This window comes from Oncorhynchus mykiss, chromosome 15 (genome assembly GCF_013265735.2).
Source record: "Oncorhynchus mykiss isolate Arlee chromosome 15, USDA_OmykA_1.1, whole genome shotgun sequence".
NCBI classification, from domain to species: domain Eukaryota; kingdom Metazoa; phylum Chordata; class Actinopteri; order Salmoniformes; family Salmonidae; genus Oncorhynchus; species Oncorhynchus mykiss.
This window is the reverse complement of record NC_048579.1, coordinates 41972379-41997571: the sequence shown is the minus strand read 5'-3', so window position 1 is coordinate 41997571 and position 25193 is coordinate 41972379. Positions and strand designations below refer to the sequence as shown.

The window sequence follows — 25193 nt, the reverse complement described above, 5'->3', positions numbered from 1 at the left end:
CTGAAATAGTCGAATCCACTCATTTGAAAGGATGTCCACATACTTTTGCATATACAGTGCATTGGGACCCCTTGACTTTTAACACATTTTGTTACGTTACAGCCTTATTCTAAAATTATTTTTTTCTTCATCAATCTGTTGAAACCCCCTCGGCGGGAATACCCAATGTGGTATGGATCTCAATTTAGTCCAAGATGGCATAGTAGTCTTTTGTTTGTCCCGTCCCGTGTATATATCGTATACATTTTTTATATTTTTAATCTCATTTTCCATCTACGGACTGAATATACTCTCCTGCAACCCGCCTCACCCAATGTGGTATGGATCTATTTTTATACATTAGAACCAGAACCCCCATCAGAAGCTAACTAGCTACTACTCAGTTAGCCACTGCTAGCGATCATTACCGTTAACCTAGCCGTTAGCCTCAGCCAGGTCAATTCCCGTCGATCCATCGCGACTGGTCTGCCGACGTAACCGTCCGAGGGGGTTTCAACAGGCTCTTCCGTTGCGACATATCCAAGGCCTATCTGCTAGCCTCGACCTGCTAGCTCTCTGAATCGCTGTGTCTCCAGCTCGCCTAGCTGCACCCTATGATCACTCAGCTACACATGCCTCTCCCTAATGTCAATATACCTTGTCTTTTGCCTTTTTGGTTAGTGATTTGTCTTATTTCACTGAAGAGCCACCAGCCCTGCTCAATATGCCTTAGCCCATTTGTTCCACCCCCCCCACACATGCGGTGACCTCACCTGGCTTAAATGGTGCCTCTAGAGACAAAACTTCTCTCATCGTCACTCAATGCATAGGTTTACCTCCACTGTACTCCCATCCAACCATACCCTTGTCTGTACATTATGCCTTGAATCTATTCTTCCACGTCCAGAAAACTGCTCCTTTTACTCTCTGTTCCGGACGCACTACACGACCAGTTCTTATAGCCTTTAGCCGTAATCTTATCCAACTCCTCCTTTGTTCCTCTGGTGATGTAGAGGTTAACCCAGGCCCTGCAGCCCCCAGCATCACTCCCATTCCCCAGGCATTTTTATTTGTTGACTTCTGTAACCGTAAAAGCCTTGGTTTCATGCATGTTAACATTAGAAGCATCCTCTCTAAGTTTGTTTTATACACTACTTTAGCACACTCCGCCAACTCGGATGTCCTAGCAGTGTCTGAATCCTGGCTTAGGAAGGCCACCAAAAATCCTGAAATTTCCATCCCTAACTACATTTTCCGACAAGATAGAACGGCCAAAGGGGGCAGAGTTAGCCTGCAGAGTTCTGTCATACTATCCCATTTCTGTGCCCAAACAATTTGAGCTTCTACTTTTAACAAGTCTCTCACCGTTGCCACTTGTTATAGACCCCTTCAGCTCCCAGCTGTGCCCTGGACACCATATGTGAATTGATCGCCCCTGATCTATCTTCAGAGTTCGTACTGTTAGGTGACCTAAACTTGGACATGCTTGTCAACCCGGCCGACCTACAATCTAAGATAGACGCCCTTAATCACACACAAATGATCAAGGAACCTACCAGGTACAACCCTAAATCTGTAACCATGGGCACCCTCTTAGATATCATCCTGACCAACTTGCCCTTTAAATACACCTCTGCTGTCTTCAACCAGGATCTCAGCGATCACTGCCTCATTTCCTGCGTGCATAATGGGTCCGTGGTCAAACGACCACTCCTCATCACTGTCAAACGCTCCCTAAAACACTTCAGCGAGCAGGCCTAATCAACCTGGCCCGGGTATCCTGGAAGGATATTGACCTCATCCCGTCAGTAGAGGATGCCTGGTTGCTCTTCAAAAGTGTTTTCCTCACCACCTTAAATAAGCATGCCCCATAAATAATTTTTTTTTTTAAAAGTAGAACTAAGAACAGATATAGCCCTTGGTTCACCCCAGAGTTGACTGCCCTTGACCAGCACAAAAACATCATGTGGCGTTCTGCATTAGCATTGAATAGCCCCCGCGATATGCAACTTTTCAGGGAAGTCAGGAACCAATATACCAAGTCAGTCAGGAAAGCTAAGGCTAGCTTTTTCAAGCAGAAATTTGCATTGTGTAACACTAATAAACACTAATAAATACTAAATGTATTGGGACACTGTAAAGTCCATGGAGAATAAGAGCACCACCTCCTAGCTGCCCACTGCACTGAGGATAGGAGACACTGTCACCACCGATAAATCTACGATAATCAATCATTTCAATAAGCATTTTTCTACTGCTGACCAAGCTTTGCACTTGGCTACCTCTAACCCGGCCAACATCTCAGCACCCCCTGCAGCAGCTTGTCCAAGGCCCCCGCTTCTCCTTCACCCAAATCCAGACAGCTGATGTTCTGAAAGAGCTGCAAAATCTGGATCTCTACAAATCAGCTGAGCTAGACAATCTGGACCCTCCCTTTCTAAAATGATCAGCCGAAAATGTTGCAACCCTTATTACTAACCTATTCAACCTCTCTTTCGTATCGTCTGAGATCCCCAAAAATGTAAAAGCTGCCAAGGTCATCCCCCTCTTCAAAGGGGGAGACACTCTAGACCCAAACTGTTATAGACCTATATCCATCCTGCCCTGCCTTTCTAAAATCTTCGAAAGCAAAGTTAACGAACAGATCACTGACCATTTCGAATCACACCATACCATATTCTCCACTATGCAATCTTGTTTCCGAGCTGGTCATGGGTGCACCTCAGCCACGCTCAAGGTCCTAAAAGATATCATAACCGCCATCGATAAAAGACCGTACTGTGCAGCCGTCTTCATCGACCTGGCCGAGGCTTTCGACTCTGTCAATCACAGCATTCGCAATCATCGGCAGACTCAATAGCCTTGGCTTCTCAAATGACTGCCTCGCCTGGTTCACCAACTACTCTCAGACAGAGTTCAGTGTGTCAAATCGGAGTGCCTGTTGTCCGGACCTCTGGCAGTCTCTATATGGGTGCCACAGGGTTCACTTCTCGGGCCGACTCTTTTCTCTGTATATATCAATGATGTCGCTCCACCTCTACGCAGATGACACCACTCTGTAAACTTCTTGCCCTTCTTTGGACACTGTGCTAACAAACCTCCAGACGAGCTTCAACGCCATACAACACTCCTTCCTTGGCCTCCAACTGCTTTTCAATGCTAGTAAAACTAAGTACATGCTCTTCAACCGATTGCTGCCCGCATCCTCCCGCCCAACTAGCATCACTACTCTGGACGGTTCTGACCTAGAATATGTGGACAACTACAAATATCTAGGTGTCTGGTTAGACTGTAAACTCTCCTTCCAGACTCACATTAAGCATCTCCAATCCAAAATTAAATCTATAATCGGCTTCCTATTTCGCAACAAAGCCTCCTTCACTCATGCTGCCAAACATACCCTCATAAAACTGACTATCCTCCCGATCCTTGACTTCGATGATGTAATTTACAAAATAGCCTCCAACACTCTACTCAGAAAATTGGATGTAGTCTATCACAGTGCCAATCGTTTTGTTACCAAAGCCCCATACACTACCCACCACTGCATCCTGTATGCTCTCGTTGGCTGGCCCTCACAACATATTCGTCGCCAAACCCACTGGCTCCAGGTCATGTATATGTCTTTGCGAGGTAAAGCCCCACCTTATCTCAGCTCACTGGTCACCATAGCAACACCCACCCGTAGCAACCGCTCCAGCAGGTATATTTCACTCGTCATCCCCAAAGCCGACACTTTGGCCGCCTTTCCTTCCAGTTCTCTGCTGCCAATGACTGGAACGAATTGCAAAAATCACTGAAGCTGGAGTCTTTTCTCCCTTTAACTTTAAGCATCAGCTGTCAGAGCAGCTTACCAATCACTGTACCTGTACACAGCCCATCTGTAAATAGCACACCCAACTACCTCATCCCCATATTATTACTTACCCTATTGCTCTTTTGCACCCCAGTATCTCTACTTGCACATCATCTGCACATCTATCACTCCAGTGTTAATGCTAAATGGTAAATTTTTGCCTCTATGACCTATTTATTACCTACCTCCCTATTTTTCATTTGCACACACTGTACAAAGATTTTTTTCTTTTCTATTGTGTTATTGACTGTACGTTTGTTTGTGTAACTCTGTTGTTGTTTTTGTCGCACTGCTTTGCTTTATCTTGGCCAGGTAGCAGTTGTAAATGAGACCTTGTTCTCAACTGGCCTACCTGGTTAAATAAAAATATATTTTTAGCAAATGTATTAAAAATACAAAACGATCACATTTACATAAGTATTCAGACCCTTTTCTCAGTACTTTATTGAAACACCTTTGGCATCGATCACATCCTCGAGTATTCTTGGGTATGACGCTGCAAGCTTGGTACATCTGTATTTGGAGAGTTTCTCCCATTCCTCTCAAGGTTGGATGGGGAGTGTCACTACACAGCTATTTTCAGGTCTCTCCAGAGATGTAAAATCGCGTTCAAGTCCGGGCTCTGGCTGGGCCACTCAAGGACATTCAGTGAGCTGTCCAGAAGCCACTCCTGCATTGTCTTGGCTGTGTGCTTGGGGTTGTTGTCCTGGTGCAAGGTGAACCTTCACCCCAGTCTGAGGGCCTGAGCACTCCGTAACAGGTTTTCATCAAGGATCTCTCTGTAGTTTGCTCCGTTCATCTTTCCCTCGACCCTGACTAGTCTCCCAGTCCCTGCCGCTGAAATACATCCCCACAGCAAGATGCTACCAGGTTTCCTCCAGACGTGACGCTTGGTATTCAGGCCAAAAAGAGGTCAATATTGTTTTCATCAGACCAGCAAATCTTGTTTCTCATGGTCAGAGTCCTTTAGGTGCCTTTCGGTGAACTCAAAATGGGCTGTCAAGTGCCTTTTACTGAGGAGTGGCTTCCGTCTGGCCACTCTACCATAAAGGCCTGATTTAGTAGAGTGTTGCAGAGATGGTTGTCCTTCTGGAAGGTTCTCCCATCTCCACAGAGCAACACTTGAGCTCTATCAGAGTGACCTTCAGATGCTTGTTCACCTCCCTCACTAAGGCCTTTCTCCCCCAATTGCCCCGTTTGGCCTGGGGGCCAGTTCTAGGAAGACTCTTGGTTGTTCCAAACTTCTTCCAAGTTTTAAGAATGATGGAGGCCACTGTGTTATTGGGGACCTTCAATGCTGCAGAAATGTTTTGGTACCCTTCACCAGATCTGTGCCTTCCAAAATATGTCCAATCAATTGAATTTACCACAGATGGACTCCAATCAAGTTGTAGAAACATCAAGGATGATCAATGGAAACAGGATGCACCTAATGTCACGTCCTGACCATAGAGAGCCCTTATTTTCTGTGGTAGAGTAGGTCAGAGCATGACTGGGGGGGTTTCTAGTTATTATTTTCTATGTGGGGTTCTAGTTTAGTTTTTCTATGTTGGTGTTTGCTATCGTTGTCTCTAATCGGGGATCATTTTTAAGTAGCATTGTTTCCACCTATGTTTTATGGGATATTGTTTTGAGTTAGTGTATGTTACACCTCTTTGTTACGGTTCGTTGTTTGTTTTGTTCTTTCTTTGTTGTTTTGTGCATTTCTAATAAGTAATATGTGGAAACCATATCGCGCTACAGCTTGGTCCGATAATTATTCCAGCGACCGTGACAGAATATCCCATCACAACGGGACCAAGCAGCATGCCCGGGAGGAGATGGCATCCTGGTCTTTGGAGGAGATCGAGGAGAGAATATCCTGGACTAGGTAAGAAGCCTTGGCAAGACACGAAAGCCTGCTGTGGAAACAGACGACAGGAGAGAAGGGAGGACAGCGATGACGCCGGGGTTCGCGGTCAAAGAGAAAGCCCAAAAGACAGCCCAATTTTTTGGGGTGGGGGCACATGGGGTGGTCGGCAGAGCCGGGAAGTGAGCCAGAGCCTGTGTGGGAGTCGATAGAAGAAGGTAATGAGAGATACCGGAGAGAGGTTGTGGAAAGGAGTATGCTGCAGCGCAGGCACGTTGAAAAGCACCATCTGTGCCAGCTCTACGCACCAAGTCTCCAGTGCGCTTTCACTGCCCAGTACGACCGGTGCCAACTCTTCGTACTCACCGTGTGAAGTGTGTAAAAGGTCCGGTACAATTGATGGCGGCTATACGCAGTAGGTCTCCAGTGCGCCTTCACTGCCCAGTACGACCTGTGCCAGCTCCTCACACTTGCCGTGCGAGGTGTGTCGTCTAACCGGTACCATTGATGCTGGCTATACGCACCAGGTCGACCTGTGCCAGCTCCACGCACCAGGCCTCCAGGGCGCCTCCCCAGTCCGGTACGTCCTGTGCCTGCTCAGCGCACTCGCCCTGAAGTCCATCTCCAAGGCAGGAGCCTTCCTCTGCGCCGATGTCCAGTTCAAACACGGCGTCCAGTCCAGCTCCAAGGCAGGAGCCTTCCTCTGCGCCGATGCCCAGTTCAAACACGGCGTCCAGTCCAGCTCCAAGGCAGGAGCCTTCCTCTGCGCCGATGCCCAGTTCAAACACGGCGTCCAGTCCAGCTCCAAGACCGGCGCCTTCCTCTGCATCTAGGTCCAAGCACAGTGTTCAGCCTGGGTCCATGGCTGGATAAGCAGGTTCTTCAGCCCGCACCAGAGCCGCCACCAAATATGGTGGATTCGCGAGCTGAGCAGGTTCTTCGTCCCACACCAGAGCCGCCCCCGATGCTGGCGGGATGAGCGGGTACTTCGCCCCACACCAGAGCCGACACTAGACACCCCCCCCCCCCCCCCACCAACCCTCCCTTTTGGTTTCAGGTTGGTTTTGCGGCCGGAGTTCGCACCATTGGGGGGGGGGGGGTACTGTCACGTCCTGACCATAGAGAGCCCTTATTTTCTATGGTAGAGTAGGTCAGGGCGTGACTGGGGGGTTTTCTAATTATTATTTTCTATGTGGGGTTCTAGTTTAGTTTTTCTATGTTGGTGTTTGGTATGATTCCCAATTAGAGGCAGCTGGCTATCATTGTCTCTGATTGGGGATCATATTTTAGTAGCATTTTTTCCACCTGTGTTTTATGGGATATTGTTTTGAGTTAGTGTATGTTACACCTCTTAGTTACGGTTCATTGTTTGTTTCGTTCTTTCTTTGTATGTTTCTAATAAATAATATGTGGAAACCATATCGCGCTGCAGCTTGGTCCAATAATTATTCCAGCGAACGTGACACCTGAGGTCAATTTCAAGTCTCATAGCAAAGGGTCTGAATACTTATGTAATAAAGGTATATATGTTTTGTATTTTTTTTAATTAGCTCAAATAAATTAAACCTGTTTTCACTTTGTCATTATGGGTTATTGTGTGTAGACTGATACTCTTATTCTAAAATGGATTAAATAAATAACAAATCTAACAAAATGTGGAAAAGTCCAGGTGTCTGGAATGCACTGTATAGTGTACCTCAGGCTGGTCAGGGCCCTGGTAAAATGGTAATTATACAATAAAAGTCCAGGAATAATGGAGAGTTAACAGAGAGTTACCAATTGTCGAAGGACCAGAAAGTAAGTACCCATTGATAGCTGGTATTTACTAGGAAAGTATTAGGTAAGTCATTGTTCTGTTGTTCATGTTTTAACAAACCGATCAATCAATATATACATGCCTCAGCTGCACTGTTCAGGTCAGTCATATCCACAACTCTGCTGAGAACCATGACTGGAAGTCAAAATACTCTGGCGAGGAGAATTTCTTGGTGGCAAAGTCAGACCCACACAGGAAACGCGCCGTTATGACTGTGAGGCTGATGACCGACTGGAGGAATGGCTTCCAGCAGTCCTGAAAGATCACGATTGGGGCATGAAGCCTAAGGGATCAGAATCCCGAATTATCCCTTTAAATGGGAAGTTTACAATAGTGGAGATATCATTCATGTCTAATTCCATCTGTTCCAGGTTCCAGATCAAGCAATAGAATAGTCATAGGAAGTCTCTTCAGCCACATGACATGACTCTTTTGAAAGTCAGAAAGCAAATGGAACTCCGGGTAAACATCGGAATGAACAGAAACTGATGCCTGTGAGATCCTACAACTGAATCAAGCTAGGATTAATGCTGGAATTAACACCAGGACAAACTTGCCAGTGACTCCCTGACAGTTTCTCAATAACAGTACTTCCGGCGCCGACAGAGATGGCCGCCTCGCTTCGCGTTCCTAGGAAACTATGCAGTGTTTTGTTTTTTACGTGTTATTTCTTACATTAGTACCCCAGGTCATCTTAGGTTTCATTACATACAGTCGAGAATAACTACTGAATATAAGATCAGCGTCAACTCAACATCAGTATGACCAAGAATATGTTTTTCGCGACGGGGATCCTGTGTTCTGCCTTTCACCCAGGACAACGGAATGGATCCCATGCAGCTACCCAAAAAAACGACTCAGAAAAAGAGGGAAACGAGGCGGTCTTCTGGTCAGACTCCGGAGACGGGCACATCGTGCACCACTCCCTAGCATCCTTCTCGCCAATGTCCAGTCTCTTGACAACAAGGTTGATGAAATCCGAGCAAGGGTAGCATTCCAGAGGGACATCAGAGACTGTAACATTCTTTGCTTCACGGAAACGTGGCTCACTGGAGAGACGCTATCGGGGGCGGTGCAGCCAGCGGGTTTCTCCACACATCGCGAGGACAGAAACAAACATATTTCTGGTAAGAAGAGGGGCGGGGGCGTTTGCCTTATGGCTAACGAGACATGGTGTGATGAAAGAAACATACAGGAACTCAAATCCTTCTGTTCACCTGATTTAGAATTCCTCACAATCAAATGTAGACCGCATTATCTACCAAGAGAATTCTCTTCGATTATAATCACAGCCGTATATATCCCCCCCCAAGCAGACACATCGATGGCTCTGAACGTACTTTTTTTGACTCTTTGCAAACTGGAATCCATTTATCCGGAGGCTGCATTCATTGTTGCTGGAGATTTTAACAAGGCTAATCTGAAAACAAGACTCACAAAATTTTATCAGCATATTGATTGCGCAACCAGGGGTGGAAAAACCTTGGATCATTGTTACTCTAACTTCCGCGACGCATATAAGGCCCTGCCCCGCCCTCCTTTCGGAAAAGCTGACCACGACTCCATTTTGTTGATCCCTGCCTACAGACAGAAACTAAAACAAGAGGCTCCCACGCTGAGGTCTGTCCAACGCTGGTCCGACCAAGCTGACTCCACACTCCAAGACTGCTTCCATCACGTGGACTGGGACATGTTTCGTATTGCGTCAGATAACAATATTGACGAATATGCTGATTCGGTGTGCGAGTTCATTAGAACGTGCGTTGAAGATCCCATAGCAATGATTAAAACATTCCCTAACCAGAAACGTGGATTGATGGCAGCATTCGCGTGAAACTGAAAGCGCGAACCACTGCTTTTAATCAGGGCAAGGTAACTGGTAACATGACGAATACAAACAGTGCAGCTATTCCCTCCGCAAGGCTATCAAACAAGCTAAGCGTCAGTACAGAGACGAAGTAGAATCTCAATTCAACGGCTCAGACACAAGAGGCATGTGGCAGGGTCTACAGTCAATCACGGACTACAAGAAGAAATCCAGCCCAGTCACGGACCAGGATGTCCTGCTCCCAGGCAGACTAAATAACTTTTTTGCCCGCTTTGAGGACAATACAGTGCCACTGACACGGCCTGCAACGAAAACATGCGGACTCTCCTTCACTGCAGCCGAGGTGAGTAAGACATTTAAACGTGTTAACCCTCGCAAGGCTGCAGGCCCAGACGGCATCCCCAGCCGCGCCCTCAGAGCATGCGCAGACCAGCTGGCCGGTGTGTTTACGGACATATTCAATCAATCCCTATACCAGTCTGCTGTTCCCACATGCTTCAAGAGGGCCACCATTGTTCCTGTTCCCAAGAAAGCTAAGGTAACTGAGCTAAACGACTACCGCCCCGTAGCACTCACTCCCGTCATCATGAAGTGCTTTGAGAGACTAGTCAAGGACCATATCACCTCGACCCTACCCGACACCCTAGACCCACTCCAATTTGCTTACCGCCCAAATAGGTCCACAGACGATGCAATCTCAACCACACTGCACACTGCCCTAATACCTATGTGAGAATGCTGTTCATCGACTACAGCTCGGCATTCAACACCATAGTACCCTCCAAGCTCGTCATCAAGCTCGAGAACCTGGGTCTCGACCCCGCCCTGTGCAACTGGGTACTGGACTTCCTGACGGGCCGCCCCCAGGTGGTGAGGGTAGGCAACAACATCTCCACCCCGCTGATCCTCAACACTGGGGACCCACAAGGGTGTGTTCTGAGCCCTCTCCTGTACTCCCTGTTCACCCACGACTGCGTGGCCACGCACGCCTCCAACTCAATCATCAAGTTTGCGGATGACACAACAGTGAGGAGGTGAGGGCCCTCGGAGTGTGGTGTCAGGAAAATAACCTCACACTCAACGTCAACAAAACTAAGGAGATGATTGTGGACTTCAGGAAACAGCAGAGGGAACACCCCCCTATCCACATCGATGGAACAGTAGTAGAGAGGGTAGCAAGTTTTAAGTTCCTCGGCATACACATCACAGACAAACTGAATTGGTCCACTCACACAGACAGCATCATGAAGAAGGCGTAGCAGCGCCTCTTCAACCTCAGGAGTCTGAAGAAATTTGGTTTGTCACCAAAAGCACTCACAAACTTCTACAGATGCACAATCGAGAGCATCCTGGCGGGCTGTATCACCGCCTGGTACGGCAACTGCTCCGCCCACAACCGTAAGGCTCTCCAGAGGGTAGTAAGGTCTGCACAACGCATCACCGGGGGCAAACTACCTGCCCTCCAGGACACCTACACCACCCAATGTCACAGGAAGGCCATAAAGATCTTCAAAGACAACAACCACCCGAGCCACTGCCTGTTCACCCCGCTATCATCCAGAAGGCGAGGTCAGTACAGGTGCATCAAAGCAGGGACCAAGAGACTGAAAAACAGCTTCTATCTCAAGGCCATCAGACTGTTAAACAGCCACCACTAACATTGAGTGGCTGCTGCCAACACACTGACTCAACTCCAGCCACTTTAATAATGTGAATTGATGGAAATTGATGTAAAATATATCACTAGCCACTTTAAACAATGCTACTTAATAATGTTTACATACCCTACATTACTCATCTCATATGTATATACTGTACTCGATACCATCTACTGCATCCTTATGTAATACATGTATCACTAGCCACTAACTATGCCACTTTGTTTACATACTCACCTCATGTATATACTGTACTCGATACCATCTACTGTATCCTGCCTATGCTGCTCTGTACCATCACTCATTCATATATCCTTATGTACATATTCTTTATCCCCTTACACTGTTTATAAGACAGTAGTTTTGGAATTGTTAGTTAGATTACTTGTTGGTTATTACTGCATTGTCGGAACTAGAAGCACAAGCATTTCGCTACACTCGCATTAACATCTGCTAACCATGTGTATGTGACAATTACAAATTTGATTTGATTTGATAACGACGTTGAGTAGTTTTCATGTGTTATGGTGACTTACATCAAGTTGTGTGATCAGTAGTTCAAATATAATTTCACAGACACAAAATAAATGCTTTTCTTGTCGAAAGAAATTATCCAATCTGCTGATACCATATTGCAGCAGCTGTGTCTGTGGCTCATCAATACCAGCCAAATAGAGAAGTGATATGTTATCAAAGCATTTAAATCCATCATTATCCAAACAGCATGCATTAGGGAAGTAAAGAAACACCTTGGAGACAAGAACAGTTCCATTTGTGTCAGAGCAGTTTTGGTGTTTCAAAATGACTATACCCCCTGATTCAAAGTCCAGGGTCATCAATGACTGTGACATATTTACTATCCTACAAAGCAAATCCTGTGTACAGCTGTCAAATTTGTGTTTCTTTAAAAGAGGGATCCCTCCCAATGCGCCGCGTGCCATGACTGAAAGCCTATAGTTCATAATGGACAGTTCCTCCAGATTAGTCTGGTCATTGAAGGTGTTAGATAGAAGTGATGAATTGTAACACATATAGCAGGACAGAGAGTGTTTCCTCACACTGGACAGCCACTTGAAGGTGTCAAGGACAGCCCTTTAGGTCAAGTTGCTATACGGCGTACAATTGAGAAAGAGCGGCACAGATCCTAATTGCTGTTCCTGATGACTGTGATCACGCTCTCCGTAGCCAATGTAAGACCTTTAAACAGGTCAACATTCACAAGGCCGCAGGGCCAGACGGATTACCAGGACGTGTAACTCAGAGCATGTGATGACCAACTGGCAAGCGTCTTCACTGACATTTTCAACCTGTCCCTGACTGAGTCTGTAATACCAACATGTTTCAAGCAGACCACCATAGTCGCTGTTTCCAAGAACCCTAAGGTAACCTGCCTAAATGACTACCGACCCGGCGCAATGACATCTGTAGCCATGAAGTGCTTTGAAAGGCTGGTCATGGCTCACATCAATACCATTATCCCAGAGACCCTTGACCGACTGCAATTTGAATACCGCCCTAACAGATCCACAGATGATGCAATCTCTATTGCACTCCACACTGCCCTTTCCCACCTGAACAAAAATAACAATTACATGAGAATGCTATTCATTGACTACAGCTCAGTTCAACACCATAGTGCCTTCAAAACTCATCACTACTTTTTTATTTAACGAGGCAAGTCAGTTAAGAACAATTTCTTATTTGCAATGAAGGCCTACCCCGGTCAAACCCTAACGATGCTGGGCCAATTGTGCGCCACCCTATGGGACTCCCAATTACGGGCGGTTGTGATATAGCATGGAATTGAACCAGGGTCTATAGTGACACCTCTAGCACTGTGACGTTCTTGCACTGAGATGCAGTGCCTTAGACCGCAGCACCACTCGGGAGGACCCTGGGACTAAACACCTACAGTTGAAGTCGGAGGTTTACATACACTTATGTTGGAGTCATTAAAACTTGTTTTTCAACCACTCTGCAAATTCCTTGTTAACAAACTATAGTTTTGGCAAGTCAGTTAGGACATTTACTTTGTACATGACACAAGTCATTTTTCCAACAATTGTTTGCAGACAGATTATTTTATTTCATTATAATTCACTGTATCACAATTCCAATGGGTCAGAAGTTTACATACACTAAGTTGACTGTGCCTTTAAACAGCTTGTAAAATTCCAGAAAATGATGTCATGGCTTTAGAAGCTTCTGATAGGCTAATTGACATCATTTGAGTCAATTGGAGGTGTACCTGTGAATGTATTTCAAGGCATGCCTTCAAACTCAGTGCCTCTTTGCTTGACATCATGGGAAAATCTAAATAAATCAGCCAAGACCTCAGAAAAAAATTGTAGACCTCAACAAGTCTGGTTCATCCTTTGGAGCAATTTCCAAACGCCTGAAGGAACTACATTCATCTGTACAAACAATAGTACGCAAGAATAAACACCCTGGGACCACGCAGCCGTCATACCGCTCAGGAAGAAGATGCGCTCTGTCTCCTAGAGATAATCGTACTTTGGTGCGAAAAGTGCAAATCAATCCCAGAACAACAGCAAAGGACCTTGTCAAGATGCTGGAGGAAACAGGTACAAAAGTATCTATATCCACAGTAAAACGAGTCCTACAAAGACATAACCTGAAAGGCGGCTCAGCAAGGAAGAAGCCACTGCTCCAAAATTGGCATAAAAAAACAGATTACACTTAGCAACTGCACATGGGGACAAAGATCAGAATTTTTGGAGAAATGTCCTCTGGTCTGATGAAACAAAAATAGAACTGTTTGGCCATAATGACAATCATTATGTTTGGAGGAAAATCGGGGAGACTTGCAAGCCGGAGAACACCATCCCAACCGTGAAGCATGGGGGTGGCAGCCTCATGTTGTGGGGGTGCTTTGCTGCAGGACGGCCTGGTGCATTTCTCCAAAAACATTATGGCATCATGAGGATGAAAAATTCTGTGGATATATTGAAGCAACATCTCAAGACATCAGACAAGACAAATTAAGGCTTGGTCGCGAATGGGTCTTCCAAATGGACAATGACCCCAAGCATACTTCCAAAGTTGTGGCAAAATGGCTTAAGGACAACAAAGTCAAGGTATTGGAGTGGCCATCACTAAGCTCTGAATTCAATCCTATAGAACATTTGTGGGCAGAACTGAAAAAGCATATGCGAGCAAGGAGGCCTTCAAACCTGACTCCGTTACACCCGCTCTGTCAGGCGGAATGGGCCAAAATTCACCCAACTTATTGTGGGAAGCTTGTGGAAGGCTACCCAAAACGTTTGACCCAAGTTAAACAATTTAAAGGCAATGCTGCCAAATACTAATTGTGTGTATGTAAACTTCTGACCAACTGGGAATGTGATGAAAGAAATAAAAGCTGAAATAAATAATTTTCTCTACTATTATTCTGACATTTCACATTCTTAAAATAAAGTGGTGATCCTAACGGACCTAAGACAGTGAGTTTTTATTAGGATTAAATGTCAGGAATTGTGAAAACTGATTTTAAATGTGTTTGGCCAAGGTGTATGTAAACTTCCGACTTTGCAACTGGATCCAAGGCTTCCTGACGGGCAGCCCCCAGGTGGTAAGGGTAGGTAACAACACATCTGCCTCGTTGATCCTCAACTCAGGGGCCCCTAAGGGGTGCGTGCTCAGACCCCTCCTGTACTCCCTATTCACCCATGACTGCAAGGCCAAGCACGACACTCAACACCATCATTAAATTTACCGACGACACAGCAGTGGTAAGCCTGATCACTGACAATGATGAGACAGTCTGTAGGGATGAGGTCAGAGACCTGGCAGTGTGGTGCCAGGACAACAACCTTTCCCTCAATGTGATCAAGACAAAGGAGATGATTGTGGACTACAGGAAAAGGAGAACCGAGCATGCCCCTATTCTCATCGACGAGGCTGTAGTGGAGCAGGTTGAGAGCTTCAAGTTCCTTGGTGTCCACATCATCAACTACCTATCATGGTCCAAATACACCAAGACAGTCGTGAAGAGGGAATGACAATGCCTATTCCCCCTCAGGGGACTGAAAAGATTTGGCATGGGTCCTCAGATCTTCTAAAAGTTCTACAGCTGCACCATCGAGAGCATCCTGACTGGTTACATCACTGCCTGGTATGGTACATGCTCGGCCTCCGACCGCATTACACTACAGAGGGTAGTGCGTACTGTTCAGTACATCATAGAGGCCAAGCTTCCAGCCATCCAGGACATCTATACCAGGCGGTGTCAGAGGAAGACCCTAAACATTTCCAAGGACTCCAGCCACCCTAGCCATAGACTGTTCTCCTTGCTCCCACACGGCAAGCGGTCCCAGAGCGCCAAGTCTAGGTCCAAAAGGCTTCTTAACAGCTTCTACCCCCTGAACAGTTAATCAAATGGCTACCCGGGCTATTTGCATTGTCCCCACCACCCCATTTTTACACTGCTGCCACTCTCTGTTTAGTATCCATGCATTGTCAATTTACCTCTACCTACATGTACATATTACCTCAACTAACCGGTGCCCCCACACATTCCCTCTGTACTGGTACCCCCTGTTTATAGCCTCGCTACTGTTATTTTATTGTTGCTCCTTAATTATTTGTTATTTAAAAAAAAAAATCTTAAAACTGCATTGTTGGTTAATTAAGGACTTGTAAGTAAGCCGTTCTGGTCGACACCTGTTGTATTCGCATCATGTGACAAATACAATTTGATATAATTTTAGATCCATTCCTAATCTCGAGACAGAGTTTGAGGGAACAATAGAGTAGTTGAGTTTGAGGAATGCACTTCCAGTACCGGATGGACTGATCCTAGAGGATGCTTTTTTATTCAACCAACCCCAGGATCCAAAGATCCAAACAAACCGCGAATAGTCCCAATTGAACAAAGACCAGCCTCATTTTTATTGTGAAATAGAGACACTGACCAGTTAGAAGGTAATGGTGATGCTGGTCCTGGAGTTTGTCCAAGGGAATTACGTTCAGTCTTGTCCAGTTGAGTTCTGTTTTATCCAGTGAACGTTAATTGATCCAATGAGATAAAGGATTGAGAAGCAGAATGATGCACTATCCAAGATGTTGGTGGGATTACTTGTCCAGTGGATTGAATTCCTGGAGTAGTTCCACTGCTTTCTCTGAACTGTGTTGTCTGTGTACAGCTTCTTTTAGTATGGTTACATATTTTACTATATGTGTAATCCCTTCTATACATGAAGGTCACATTTTGGCATTTGCTGAATGATCAATGAGAAACTCCATATTGCAAATGTACGGTCCATTACTAGATGTCCGCGAATGTTTGTAAAATAAGCCAATGGCGACTGGCCGTGCACCGGGGCCAGATCTTCCGGGAAGTCATCGAACAAAGTCTCTCTGACATTCGGTTTCCGTTTTATAAAATGTTCAAATTTTTGTCATTTTTCTGCTGTCCCGGTAAATTCCACCAGATGGCGAATGGAATCATATTGCAAATGTACAAAACATCACCAATCACGAAATGGCCATTTCTCCTAAACAGATAAGACTTCGAAGAAGAAACTTAGTGAGCATAGGTTTGGACTAATGGGCTGTCAGCCCCGAAAAAGATGGCGTCAAGGTCTCAACGCTTTTTGAGTTAAGGCCATTTTTCTGGGATTAAAGGTCAAAAACGAAAATAGAGCACTAATTTGACCACTTCACATCAAAGTACTTGAACCTACAGTGTCAGGAAAAAAAGTCACAGCCATTTATCTATCATAATTTAAGAGGAATCGTACATTGTACAATTGGTGATGCTCAAAGAAATGTGTTTTTTCCCCCAAAAAGTTACAGATCCAGTTGCAGCGTGTTCAGACGAATCTGTTAAGGTGGGTTTCGGAGCTCTGCGAAATTTGTGATTTTTTAAAATCACACACACTCATTCAACCTCTGTAAATCAGTCAGTTCTTAATGTAAAGACTTAAAACTCAATATTCTATAAGAGCCTATGCCAAGGAGGATATTTATTCACTTTCAGCTTCCTGTGTCAACTGGAAGCGCCTTAAATTGGGGTCATAGGGGCTGTTTCGAAGAGTTAAAAAGGTCAGATCTTTCCAAAACTTCATGTGTGTGATTAGGCAACCCTCATGAACTGTAAATCAGTCATTTCTCCCATCAGATTTCCAAGAAAATCTCACACACACAGCCAGGATGGAGTGACACAGTGTGGGGCTTACAGCCACACAGAGCCTGCAATAGTTTGAACTATCAAAGAACCGTCAGACCTAGAGCTCTGAAACTTTAGAAACCTGTTCTAGAGTTCAAGTCAATAGTGCACGGTGAGGTATGTGGCTCTAGAAGGTTCTCAGACCGAGAAACAGCCTCGTACATTTGCAATAGCTTCAATTCATTTTGACCATCACGAAAATGACGACATTTAGAAATGTCCCAGAGGCGCAAGACTAGGTGCATTGAAACCGCCTCGGCCCACAGAGACGGACCCCAAACGTTTCTGTCCGATAGCTCATTCAAGGACCCCATAGTAACGCCCGGAAAATATGGATTTTCAGCACCAATTAAGGTCGCTGCTCGGGTTCCAAATGACCTATCGAGCCGAAACTTGGGATTCGAGGTCGCCTCAGCTAGGCCTACTGATACTCTTATTTGATATCACATTATGTCAGAACTGAACCCGCAGCTAGAATGTAACTTAAGTGTTTTATGTTTTTATTATGGTTTAAACAGAAGGCGCTGTGAATTTTGGGCCTGCTCTGAAATATGTGATAGTTGGCTTCTAAACAAGTTGGAAAAAGTGGGTGTGGTGTCAGTTTGGTGTCAGAATGATATCTAATTGACTGATGGATGGTGACTTGCTGGCTGACTTTTGTCCATTTGCAATATGTTTAAAAATTCTTGGCGCTACCCATCCCGGGATAATTTTCGTCAGCAATCGCTGAATAGCATAGCGCCGTAGTCAAATAATATTACTAAAAAATATTCTTGAAATCACAGGTGCAATATTGCAAAACACAATATCTCAGATTTTGAAATTATACTTTACAGCGAAAGCAATCCAAGCGTTTGTGTAAGTTTATCGATAGCAAACATAACATTATGTACACTTAGCATCAGGAAGCTTGGTCACGAAAATCAGAAAAGCAATCAAATGAACCGTTTACCTTTGATGATCTTCGGATGTTTTCACTCACGAGACTCCCAGTTACACAACAAATGTTCCTTTTGTTCCATAAAGATTGTTTTTATACCCAAAATACCTCAGTTTGTTTGTCGCGTTATGTTCAGAAATCCACAGGAAATTCCAAATAGTATCCATAATGTCCACAGAAACATGTCAAACGTTTTTTATAATCAATCCTCAGGTTGTTTTGAAAATATATTTTCGATAATATATCAACTGGGTGTGTAGGTTTTTCAATAACACCGGGAGAAACAATGGCCGCTTTACTCTGTAGCGCAAAACTCACTCTGAGAGCTTCCACCTATCCACTTACGCAATGTGATCTTTCACACTCATTTTTCAAAATAAAAGCCTGAAACTGTCTAAAGACTGTTGACACCTTAGGGAAGCCATAGAAAAAGGAATCTGGTTGATATCCCTTTAAATGGAGGATAGGCATGCATAGGAACAGAAGGGTTTCAAAATAAGAGGCACTTCCTGATTGGATTTTCCTCAGGTTTTTGCCTGCAATATCAGTTCTGTTAAACTCACAGACAATATTTTTACAGTTTTGGAAACTTTAAGGTGTTTTCTATCCTAATCGGACAATTATATACATATTCTCGTTTCTGGGGCTGAGAAATAGGCCGTTTCAAATGGGTAAAAATGTTTGAGAAAAACAAAAATACTGCCCCCTACACGCAAAAGGTTAAACAGTGATGAACCATCACCAAAATGACATTCTGAAATCAACACCAACGAGCGATGGAGAGGAACCAGAATCACTCCCCGGCCATCCCGAGTTCATCGGGCCAGTCAATTTCGCATTCCTGCAGTTTTTTTGAGCATGACAAATTCGTGATGGTAAATGCCCATTGAAACATTTTGCAAATGGACAGCCTGGCGCCTGGTAATTGGAACGGGTTACCAGGAGCACATTTTTTTATAGTAAAAAAAAAGCCTTTTGGTGGGGTGCAAGGGGTCCATGGTTGGGTAGGGAGCAACCCCCGCCCGTGCCCGTGGTCATTTTGGATGTTTTTCAAAAAATCGTCACCATCGAGCGATGGAGAGGAACCACTATAACTGCCCGGCCATCCCGAGTTCATCGTGCCAGTCAATTTTGCACTTCTGCAGTATTTTGAGCATGTCAAATTTGTGATGATAAATGCCCATTGAAACATATTGCAAATGGACAGTACATTTGCAATAAGATTCAACATTGAAAAACATCACCAAATGGACATTTTTTATAAAAAAATGTATTTCACCTTTATTTAACCAGGTAGGCTAGTTGAGAACAAGTTCTCATTCACAACTGTGACCTGGCCAACATAAAGCAAAGCAGTGTGACACAGACAACACAGAGTTACACATCTAGTAAACAATAAACAAGCCAATAACACAATAAACAAGTCAATGACACAGTAGAAAAAAAGAAAGTCTATATACAGTGTGTGCAAAAGGCTTGAGGAGGTAGGCAATAAATAGGCCATAGTAGCGAATAATTACAATTTAGAAGATTAACCCTGGAGTGATAAATGAGCAGATGATGATGTGCAAGTAGAGATACTGGTGTGCAAAAGAGCAGAAAAGTAAATCAAATAAAAACAGTATGGAGATAAGGTAGGTAGATTGGGTAGGCTAATTACAGATGGGACTATGTACAGCTGCAGCGATCAGTGAGTTGCTCAGATAGCTAATGTTTAAAGTTGGTGAGGGAAATAAAAGTCTCCAACTTCAGCGATTTTTGCAATTCGTTCCAGTCACTGGTAGCAGAGAACTGGAAGGAAAGGTGGCCAAATGAGGTGTTGGCTTTGGGGATGATCAGTGAGATTTACCTTCTGGAACGTGTGCTACGGGTGGGTGTTGTTATCGTGACCAGTGAACTGAGGTAAGGCAGAGATTTACCTAGCATAGACTTATAGATGACCTGGAGCCAGTGGGTCTGGCGATGAATATGTAGCGAGGGCCAGCCGACTAGAGCATACAGGTCGCAGTGGTGGGTGGTATAAGGTGATTTGGTAACAAAATGGATGGCACTGTGATAGACTGGATCCAGTTTGCTGAGTAGAGTATTGGAAGCTATTTTGTAGATGGCATCGTCAAATTCGAGGATTGGTAGGATAGTCAGTTTTACTAGGGTAAGTTTGGCGGCATGAGTGAAGGAGGCTTTATTGCGAAATAGAAAGACGATTCTAGATTTGATTTTGGATTGGAGATGATTAATATGAGTCTGGAAGGAGAGTTTACAGTTTAACCAGACACCTAGGTATTTATAGTTGTCCACATTTTCTTTGTCGGAACCGTCCAGGGTGGTGATGCTAGTCGGGCAGGCGGGTGCGGGCAGCGAACGGTTGAAAAGCATGCCTTTGGTTTTATTAGCGTTTAAGAGCAGTTGGATGCCACAGAAGGAGTGTTGTATGGCATTGGAGCTCTTTTGGAGGTTAGTTAGCACAGTGTCCAAGGAAGGGCCAGAAGTATACCGAATGTTGTTGTCTGCATAGAGGTGGATCAGGGTATCGCCCGCAGCAAGAGCGACATCATTGATATATACAGAGGAAAGAGTCAGCCCGAGAATTGAACCTTGTGGTACCCCCATAGAGACTGCCAGAGGTCCGGACAACATGCCCTCCGATTTGACACACTGAACTCTGTCTGCAAAGTAGTTGGTGAACCAGGTGAGGCAGTCATTAGACAAATCAAGGCTACTGTTGAGTCTGCCGATAAGAATACGGTGATTGACAGAGTCGAAAGCCTTGGCCAGGTCGATGAAGACGGCTGCGCAGTACTGTCTTTTATCGATGGTGGCTATGATATCGTTTAGTACCTTGAGTGTGGCTGAGGTGCACCCATGACCGGCTCGGAAATCAGATTGCACAGCGGAGAAGGTACGGTGGGATTCGAAGTGGTCAGTGATCTGTTTATTAACTTGGCTTTCGAAGACTTTAGATAGGCATGGCATGATGGATATAGGTCTGTAACAGTTTGGGTCTAGGGTGTCACCCCCTTTGAAGAGGGGGATAACCGCGGCAGCTTTCCAATCTTTAGGGATCCCGGACGATACGAAAGAGAGGTTGAACAGGTAATAGGGGTTGCAACAATGGCGGCGGATAGTTTTAGAAAGAGAGGGTCCAGATTGTCTAGCCCAGCTGATGTGTATGGGTCCAGGTTTTGCTGCTTTTTCAGAACATCTGCTATCTGGATTTGGGTGAAGGAGAAGCTGGGAAGGCTTGGGCGAGTAGCTGCGGGGGGGGTGGAGCTGTTGGCCAGGGTTAGAGTAGCCAGGAGGAAGGCATGGCCAGCCGTTGAGAAATGCTTATTGAAATTTTCGATTATCATGGATTTATCGGTGAGTTAGAGCTTCAGGATGCAAATTTCTGCTTGAAAAAGCTAGCCTTTACTTTCCTGACTGACTGCGTGTATTGGTTCCTGACTTCCCTGAACAGTTGCATATGGCGAGGACTATTCGATACTATTTCAGTCCGCCACAGGATGTTTTTGTGCTGGTCAAGGGCAGGCAGGTCTGGAGTGAACCAAGGGCTATATCTGTTCTTAGTTCTGCGTTTTTTGAACGGGGCATGCTTATCTAAGATGGTGAGGAAATTACTTTCAAAGAATGACCAGGCATCCTCGACTGACGGGATGAGCAGGCGGCAACAGTGAGAGACTTATTTCTGGAGAGATTAATTTTTAAAATTAGAAGTTCAAACTGTTTGGGTATAGGCCTGGAAAGTATGATAGAACTTTGCAGGCTATCTCTGCAGTAGATTGCAACTCCTCCCCCTTTGGCAGTTCTATCTTGACGGAAAATGGGTATGGAAATCTCAGAATTTTTGGTGGCTTTCCTAAGCCAGGATTTAGACACAGCAAGGACATCAGGGTTGGCGGAGTGTGCCAAAGCAGTGAGTAAAACAAACATAGGGAGGAGGCCTCTGATGTTGACATGCATGAAACCAAGGCTTTTTCGATCACAGAAGTCAACAAATGAGGGTGGCTGGGGACACGCAGGGCCTGGATTTACCTCTACATCACCCGAGGAACAGAAGAGGAGTAGGATGAGGGTATGGCTAAAAGGCTATCAAAACTGGTCGCCCAGAGCTTTGGGGACAAAGAATAAAAGGAGCAGATTTCTGGGTGTGGTAGAATAGATTCAGGGCATAATGTGCAGACGGGTATGGTGGGGTGCGGGTACAGCGGAGGTAAGCCCAGGCACTGAGTGATAAGAGAGGTTGTATCTCTGGACATGCTGGTTATAATGGGTGAGGTCACCGTATGTGTGGGAGGTGGGACAAAGGAGGAATCTGAGGCATGATGAGTGGAACTATGGGCTCCATTGTAAACTAAAACAATGATAACTAACCTAAACAGCAGTATACAAGGCATATTGACATTTGAGAGAGACATACAGGGAGGCATAAAGTAATCACAGGTGTTGATTGGGAGAGCTAGCTAAGACAACGGGTGAGACAACAACAGCTAAACAGCTAAAACAACAACAGGTAAAAGAGACCTGAAAATAGCTGTGCGGTGACGCTCCCCATCCAACCTGACAGAGCTTGAGAAGATCTGCAGAGAAAAATGGGAGAAACTCCCCAAATATAGGTGTGTCAAGCTTGTAGTGTCATACCCTAGAAGCCTTGAGGCTGTACTCGCTGCCAAAGGTGCTTCAACAAAGTACTGAGTGAAGGGTCTAAATACTTGTGTAAATGTTATGTTTTTTGTTTTTTAATACCTTTGTAAAAATTTCTAAAAACCTGTTTTTGCTTTGTCATTATGGATTATTGTGTGTAGATTGAAGATTTTTTTTTAAAATTTATATTTTAGAATAAGTCTAATGTAACAAAATGTGGGAAAAAAAAGTCTGAAGATGGGGTCTGAATACTTTGCGAATACACTGTACTTTACACATTTGTATTCAAATTATGATAGTTATCCATCCATCCATTTTATTGGTAGACTACATGATATTATAGAAGATGTATCTTTCAGATATCCTATCCTTAGTATTGAATAATCCTCCTTGATGTTGTCTGTCAGGTATGAACGGAGAGGTGGACATAGAAGTGACAGGCGAAGATGGCGACACTACATTCTCGGTCAATCCAGACGGTGCTCTCTGCCTAAACATAGAGTTAGACAGAGAGAGCAGCTCAGACCACCGTCTGACAGTCCAGGCTACCGATCGTGCTCTGTCCATTTCTAGACGCCTGACTGCCACAGCACGTGTTGTCGTCAATGTAGACGATATAAACGACAACATGCCGTCTTTCACGTCAGCCGGTAGTGTCACCATCCCAGAAGACACTGCTCTCCAGGCTGTTGTCATGGTGATACAGGCAGTGGATGTGGACTCAGGATCCAACGGGGATGTCGTCTACACCCTGGAGGACACGTCAGTCAGTATGTTCAGTATCAACAGTACTAATGGTCGTCTGTACCTGCAGCAGCCTCTGGACAGAGAGCAGGTAAATTGACTACTTTTACATTTTTTACTCTTTTTAGCACTGATTTTGCTGATAGTGGCATGGTTTCACTTTCATTGATCATTATGATGTGGTAGTGTTACCTATTTAAGTAGGTTTCTTTCTATTTAGAATCTATTTATTGGGATAGGGGATGTGATACACCTGAGACAGATAGAGGACATACAAGTAGACCTGGGGATCAAACCCCCACTGCTAGAGGCCATGCATAGTACAGGGTTGGCAACACTACCACTAGACTAGACCCCAGTACCTTACCTCTTTTAGTTGAATATCTGCTAATAAACTGAACTCACTTTATATTTTCCTCACCCCAAAAATTGTTTATGGGTCAGGAGAAACCGTAATCCATGGTTTGGTTTTCTTTAAAAATCCATTACAAACTTCAGTTAACTTTAGCCATCACTAACTAAAAATCTATGGAAGTGATAGGGTCAGGCACTGAAACCTACTAAAATCAACGCAATTACTTGGTTTGATGTTACTTGTCACCTGTGTGCCCCATGCCCCTATCACTCCCACAGATTTTTTTCTAGTTAAAGTTAGCTGAAGTTTAAACTGGCTATTAAAGTAAACCAACCTTCTAACATTATATAGTAAAATAGTAAACTTCCCCTTTAACGTAATGATCTGCTAAATGACTGAAATGTAAATGTCATGTACATTCAGTTGGATACGCTGACTGTCACTGTGACAGCGACAGACAGAGGCTCTCCTCCGCTGGCCTCCTCTATGAACCTAGCAGTGCATGTAGAGGACGTCAACGATCACAACCCAGAGTTCACACACAACTACTACAGCCTGGCAGTCCGAGAGGATACCCCCAGAGGAACCAGCATGTTGCAGCTCCGTGCTCTGGATGGGGACATTGGCTTTAATGGACAGGTGTGGTACAATGAGCTGTCCCATGGTCACAAGAAAGACAATGGGTCTAATGGACAGGTGCAGCAATGAGCTGTCCCAGGGTCAGACAAGAGATATTGGGATTACATTTAATGTACACTATATATACAAAAGTATGTGGACACCCCTTCAAATTAGTGGATTTGGCTCTTTCAGCAACACCTGTTGCTGACAAGTGTATGCAATCGAGCACACAGCCCTGCAATCTCCATAGACAAACATTGGCAGTAGAATGGCCTCACTGAGGCCTCCCGAGTGGCGCAGTGGACTAAGGCACTGCATTGAAGTGTTGCGGCGTCACTACAGCCTGGGGTTCGATCCCAGGCTGTCTCATTGCTGACCGTGACCAGGAGTCCCATAGGGGTTTGGCCGGGAGGGCTTTACTTGGCTCATTGTGCTCGATCGACTCCTTGTGGCAGGCCGGACGCCTGCAGGCTGACTTCGGTCATCAGTTGAACAGTGTTTCCATCAACACATTGGTGCTTCTAAATTAAGAAAGCAGGTGTTTAGAAGCGTGGCTTGGTGGGACATGTTGCAGAGGTGAGACAAGATTGTAATCATGAAATTGGGGAGAGAAAGGGGGTACAATTTTTTTTGAAAATAACGAATGGCCTCAGTGACGCGCTCAGTGACTATCAACATGACACCTTTCCAACAAGTCAATTCGTAAGTGCTGCTAT

The 25193-nt window shown here is 44.9% G+C and overlaps 1 protein-coding gene across 1 annotated transcript in view; it reads left to right on the top strand.

Moving 5' to 3' along the window:
* Positions 1–25193, top strand: part of LOC110490083 (protocadherin Fat 4) — a 50538-nt gene that overhangs the window by 4925 nt on the left and 20420 nt on the right. The window contains exons 4-5 of the mRNA XM_036945537.1: positions 23165–23592; positions 24280–24552. Coding sequence (XP_036801432.1) covers positions 23165–23592; positions 24280–24552 — 701 coding nt within the window. The remainder of the gene's footprint in view (positions 1–23164; positions 23593–24279; positions 24553–25193) is intronic.